The sequence below is a fragment of the Mandrillus leucophaeus genome, unplaced genomic scaffold (genome assembly GCF_000951045.1).
Source record: "Mandrillus leucophaeus isolate KB7577 unplaced genomic scaffold, Mleu.le_1.0 Scaffold101, whole genome shotgun sequence".
In the NCBI taxonomy this organism is placed as follows: Eukaryota; Metazoa; Chordata; class Mammalia; order Primates; family Cercopithecidae; genus Mandrillus; species Mandrillus leucophaeus.
This window is the reverse complement of record NW_012098210.1, coordinates 23,787-29,724: the sequence shown is the minus strand read 5'-3', so window position 1 is coordinate 29,724 and position 5,938 is coordinate 23,787. Positions and strand designations below refer to the sequence as shown.

At 51.4% G+C, this 5,938-nt stretch overlaps 1 protein-coding gene across 5 annotated transcripts in view; it reads left to right on the top strand.

The window, feature by feature from the left end:
- The first annotated feature begins 1,656 nt into the window (after window positions 1-1,656).
- Window positions 1,657-5,938, top strand: part of FKBP1A (FK506 binding protein 1A, 12kDa) — a 26,164-nt gene continuing 21,882 nt past the window's right edge. For 2 of the 5 annotated variants that reach the window (XM_011974274.1, XM_011974263.1), the window contains exons 1-2: window positions 1,657-1,869; window positions 1,947-1,994. In XM_011974274.1, the coding sequence (XP_011829664.1) occupies window positions 1,833-1,869; window positions 1,947-1,994 (85 nt within the window). In that variant the 5' untranslated portion in view covers window positions 1,657-1,832. The remainder of the gene's footprint in view (window positions 1,870-1,946; window positions 1,995-5,938) is intronic. The other 3 variants (XM_011974264.1, XM_011974270.1, XM_011974276.1) reach the window with 3 other exon arrangements.

Genomic DNA, 5,938 nt, shown 5'->3' with positions numbered 1-5,938 from the left:
CTCTTTCCTCCATAAAGTACCCAGTCTCAGGGTTTTTTTTGTTTGTTTTTTGTTTTTTGACAGATTCTCACTCTGTCACCTAGGCTGGGGTGCAGGGGTGCAATATTGGCTCACTACAACCTCCGCCTCCTGGGTTTAAGCAATTCTTATGCCTCAGTCTCCCAAGTGGCTGGGATTACAAGCATGTGCCACCATGCCTGGCTAATTTTTTTGTATTTTTAGTAGAAACTGAGTTTCACCATGTTGGCCTGGCTGGTCTTTGATGCCTGGCCTCAACTGATCTGCCCGCCTCAGCTTCCCAAGGTGCTGGGAATACAGGCATGAGCCACCGTGCCCAGCCTCAGGTATTCTTTATAGCAGTGTGAGACTGGACTAATACAGAAGTACACACACAGAGATCAGAGAAAGATTAGTCACATGTGCCTCTTTATGTCCTAGACCATATCACAGTGTTCTCTTGGGTTACAGTGCCTCTGCAGGTACTGCTCCTTCTGCCTCCCCTTACCCCAACACATACACACAATTGGCCTTCTAACCTTGGCTAAACCTAGCTAATTCAGGGAACTATCTGACCACATTACAGACTAAATCAGGCATCTCTGTTATATTAACATGCCTCTCACAGCATGTATTACTATCTCATAGTATTATAGATTTGAAACTTTACATTTATTCCATATCTTTTTTTTACTTAAACAGGTTATTTGATTATCTCTCTCACCTGATACGTAGATTCTGTGAGGTCAGGGACTAGGTCTGACTCCTTCACTGCTGTATCCTCAGCACCAAGGACAGTACATGACATATAGAAGGTGCTTGTCAAAGTCAAAATAAAATATAGAGATGAATCTCTAAATGTAATGTTTTATTTGGGGAAGCAGGAATTGCAACTTGGAGCATACACACAGATCTGGTGGTCTTTGGTATGTCCAAAGAACAAAGAGAAGGCTGGGAGTTTTATAAGAAAGAGAAATGTATTGTTTTGAAAGAAAGCACATTGGCACTAGTAAAGTTTCAGGGAGCTGGCAAGCTCTGATTGGTGACTGACAGTGGTAAGTAAAACTAGTATTAGGTTATGGCAGGTTGTTTCAGCAGTTACTAGCTCAATCTGGTCTTAGCGAGACAGCAGGTCATTTCAGCAGCAGAGTCAGTGGAAATATTAATTCTTGGAGCAGGTGCTGTGTGCCTCCACTGCTTTTCCCCTGGCCACTGGATTCTGATTCCGTTGGGCATAACAAGAGTGACCCAATTCGTATTATCAACTTTCACATGCTCAATAAGAATGTATGCATGTAAGCTATGGGTGAGTGAATGAATGAATTTGTACAACTCCTCCTCCAGTGAAGAAAAGCAGAACTCAGAACCTCGAGCCACTTATAAAATGCTAACATAGTACCACCTGTGCGCTGTCTTCTCAGAACCATGCCCTTCCCAGGATAAGTAACTGTGTGCTCAGAAGTGGAAACCTGATAACAGTCACCCAGTCAGTGACTGGCGCACCCCCTATTATTACTCCCATTCTTTGGGCAGGGAGACGCTTAACCCGCTGCAAGCACAGAGGAAGGGCGGGAGAACGAAGAAGTCACCTGGCAAACACAGCTGCATCCGGAGGCCTCGGGGCTTCCGGGCTTCCGGTCCCTCTTCCGGAGGCCTGGGTTTCCGGGACGTGCGCGCCGTGTGGGGCGCGCACGCAGGGCTGGGCGTGAAGGGGCGTGCGCGTGCGCAGGCGACGAGCCGAGGGACTAGGCAGAGCCGTGGAACCATCGCCAGGTCGCTGTCGCTCCACGCCGCCCGTCGCGCTGCCCGCCCGCTCAGCGTCCGCCGCCGCCGCCATGGGAGTGCAGGTGGAAACCATCTCCCCAGGAGACGGTGAGTAGTGGCGCGCGGCGGCCCGGAGTACCGCCGCCGCGCGCATCCGCTCACTGTGCCCGTCTCTGTCTCCTCAGGGCGCACCTTCCCGAAGCGCGGCCAGACCTGCGTGGTGCACTACACCGGTGAGTCGGGGGCCAGGCGGGGTGGGGGCCTGGGCCAGAGTCCCAAGCCCGGGTGCGACTGGCCGCCAAGGCCTGGGGTCCCGGGGCGTGGCGGCGGCGAGGCCCGCATGGCCTGAGGCTGAGGCCTGGGCGGTGGCTCAGGGGCAGCCCCGGGCTTGCGGAACCCGGGCGGGTCTGAATCGGCGGTTGTGAGCGCTGGCTGCGGGCTAGGCGTTATCTAGCCCATCAGAAGCATTTCTGCACCTTAGATGCTGCCCTTTTGCCCACTGCACAGATGAGGAAACTGAGGCTTGGCGAGACGAAGTCACTTTCCCAAGGTCACACTTTCAGGAATGGTCAGAGCTCTGGCCTGGGACCATTAGGAAGGATTTGTACCATTTCTGTGCCCCTGCCCCCACTTCCATCCCTCCCTTCACTGGAGATAAGGACGAGGTAATTGCGAGTCTGCAGAGCTGCTGCTTCCTCCGGGGAACTCGGAATTCGCCCCTTTGCCGTGGGTGGGGAAACATCCCACTTCCTAAGTCATTGCTTTGGCTCTTCCTGGCCTTCAGGGAAGTAGAGCTGCACGGCCTTTTTCCGTCTTTTTACTTTTGAGCCACTTACAAATCCAAGGCTTAGTGGTAGCGATGGCTCAGGCTGACCGAAAGCTGCACGTGTAATTTAGTCCCCCAGCTCTTCTAAAAGTAGAGACTTTTCTCATCTCCATTTTAAAGATAAAGAATCTGGAGGCTAATAAACAGTGATAATATAAGCCAAAGGAAATTTTAGACACCTCCCCCTCCCCAGCCAGAATTCAAACATCAGAGTCGTGTGCCTTGGGACCCTCTTTTACTCCTTGCCCTTACAAGGTCGTTCTGGTTTGTATGGACGAGGGGAGGGCGAGAGCTGAGTTGGCGGAGACACCGTGTCTGTGGGCTGTTGGTCCTGCAAGGGTGGGAGTGATTGGTGTAGCCACAGTTGTTAATACGAATAACCTTCCCTCCTCCTCCTCCTTCCCCTTTCTCAACCTTCCCACCCTTTCCTCTGTTCCTCCTCCTCCTCCTCCTCCTGTTTTCCCACTCCCTCTCCTCCTCTTCCTCCTCCTGGGTAGTAGGCTGTGGGCAGTTTTGGCCAAGTTGCTCACGAATAAACTCCACCTTTCCCTTCCAAATCATGGAAACATGGAGGGATCCCTCTATTGAGGGAAATGACTTTCACTGGAAAGAGGAAAAGGCAGCCAACATCCCTCCTCCCATGCCCTTTTATTTCTATGGCCCTTCTCCATGGGTGGAAATGGGAGCAGGAGGTAGAAGTTAAGGACTAGCACTTTAAAAATGCTGCCAAAGGAGGAGTTACTGAAACCCATCTTTGTGGGGAGCAGTCTCATGTCTGTGAAAGAATCTGGAAAGTGCTTTTGATGTTTTAGATAGCTGTCCTTGTAGGCCACAGTCAGCACCTGAGCCTGGGAGGTCTGGTAGATGAAAGTGCATCCATTTGGTGATTTTTGATCCGAAGGATGAGAAGAATAACCATTTACAGTGCCAGGGTGAGTGGGCAGTTCATTCAGTTCCGCAGCCAACTGGGGCAAAGACTGGGACTCCAGCCGTGAGGAGCTGCCTTCTGGCCGCACCCCTCCCCACCCTAGCTTGTACATAGCCACACTAGGGTGCTTGGAAGCATGTGTCTCACTCCCACGTCTGCCCCTCATGCTCACCCATGTTCTGGTGCTGCCAACAGGACTGGACCCCAGCGTGTAGGCAGTGCCGCACTTCACCATGCCTCTTGGTGAAATATCCCCACACAGCATGTCTGGAGCCTTTTCCTATGAGAACAGATGGTCATGAGACCCAGAACACCATCAGGGTTTCCAGTGCCTCTTGAAGTCTGTGTTTTCCTCGCGGGTGGCACCCACCCACATGTTCCCAGAACAGCAGCAGGACCCTGGCATGCATTAGGACAAAAGCTTTCTTTTTTGTGTCGTTTTGATAAGCCCTATAAAGACGCCTTAGTGAGAAGCCAGCTCTGCCTTATGCTCACAGAATAGACTGTTTTCGAGCAGGCTGGCGGCTTTGTTCCCGTGGGTCTTTGTCACCAGCCTCCCAGGAATAACCTGTTTGAGACCTGTGGGGGCGTGAGAGGAGTGGGTAGGCACTGTGAGATCTCATCTGTAGCAGTTAAGGCTTTTAAGTCACTGGGAACAGAATCCATCCTGGGGGAACATGATCAGAAGGTGGAGATTATCATAAACGTTTTAGGGGTTTTCAAAGGCAGAAGCCCACTGGGCCCCAAGAAGGGGAAAGAAAGAATCATGATGCCCCTAGTTCTCATCTCTGTTTTTGGGCGTTGTTTGCTTGTTGTTTTGTTTCCTGCCTGACTGCCTCAGTAGTCTCCCGTTAAGAGATTTGTGTTTTTCTGCTTCTCCCAACCGGTGGGTGGTGGAAGTCCCCTGCATGCTCACCCCTCACCCCTCCTCATGCCCAGCTTCTCTGTCTTCTTTTGAGTATCTGGCTCAGATTTCTTGGCTGTAATTCTGATTGTTACTTTTCCTGAGAAGGAGAGTTTGAGTAAGGTGAACACTCTTGATCCGGTCTACTCTTGCCAGGTGTCCACTACTGCTGATGTGGGCATGGGTCCAGAGAAACAGGGATGGAAGTAAGTAAAGAGAGATGCAAAGCACAGACTGAACTTTACCATGTGGATGCTTTAAATGCCACTAATGGCTGTCAGTCACCTTGATGCCACTCTCAAGGGTCCCTCTGGTGACTTCCGTGACCTTCTAGCAGAGCATAGCATGAGCAAGGCCTGAAAGGAAGGCGTGCACAACCTCTGTGGTACCAGAGGGAAAATACAAAGTTCACTATCACCAGCTAAGCATCTCCTAGGAGCATGACAGGCATTGAGGTGGGAGGGAGGTGGTGGAAAGGTAACCTGCCAAGTAAGTGCCTTTAGGAGCCAGTGAATTCTCACGGCCCCTCCCTGCTGCCTCCAGTAGCTTTGTCATCTTTACTGTTGAGCTTGTTCTGGCACACAGCTAGGTTTAGACCTCTTTTACTTACTTCAGCAGGCCGTGTGCCTGCCATTGTGAGAGCAAACTCAAGGGGATTGAAGGAATGTTTTCTTTTTTCTTCTTAAAAAGTAACTGTAACTGGACATTTTGTCCTTGGGATCAGGTTTAAGTCAGGTGTAGCCTCCCGGCTTCTAACTGAGACAAACCAAGAGCCCCTCAACCTTATGTCCTCGGGAGGTTGACTAGAGGGCTGCTGAGGCTTGCAGGGCAGGTGTGGCTACTTTGCTGCAGTCTCCCTCAAGCCCCTTGCTTTCCTTAGCTTCGTTCCCCCTTCTCCTCTGCTTTATTCCATCCACTCCCTTGCTAGGTATCTTTTGGTTGGTGATCTGTCTGGAGGGAGGCTCACGCTCAGCAGAGATGCCTCAGATGGCTTCCCCTGATGCGTGCTGTCTTGAGGCACCCAGGCTGTAACTGTTGGGGCAGGGCTGCAGCAAGACCGTTTGCCTTCCCATAGCACATATTTTTTGAGCAACAGCAGCAGGCCAGGCTCTAGGGACGTGGCTAGTGAACTAAATAGACAAAGACCTGATCTGGTGGGGCTTTGCTTATGATGAGGAGACTGACAGTATGGCCATGGGGCACATCAGGTAGTAAGAAGCACTGTGGAGAGATTAAAGCAGAGTGAGGGATGGGAGGGGAAGTTGGCTGCTTTTCGTGAGGGTGATTGGAAACGGCCTCTGAAAAAGTGGCATTTTAACATTCACTCAAAGGTAGTTGGAGGGGGAGCTGTGGGGCTGTCTAGAAGAGTATCCTAGGCAGAGGGAAGAGCTAGTGCAAGACCCTGAGGCTGGAGCCTGTTCTGTGCATTAGAGGAACAGCAAGAAGACCGGTGTGTTAGAGAAACAGGAAGTGGATTGTATGAGAGGGTATGTGGCAGGAGATGAGGGGATGGTGGAGC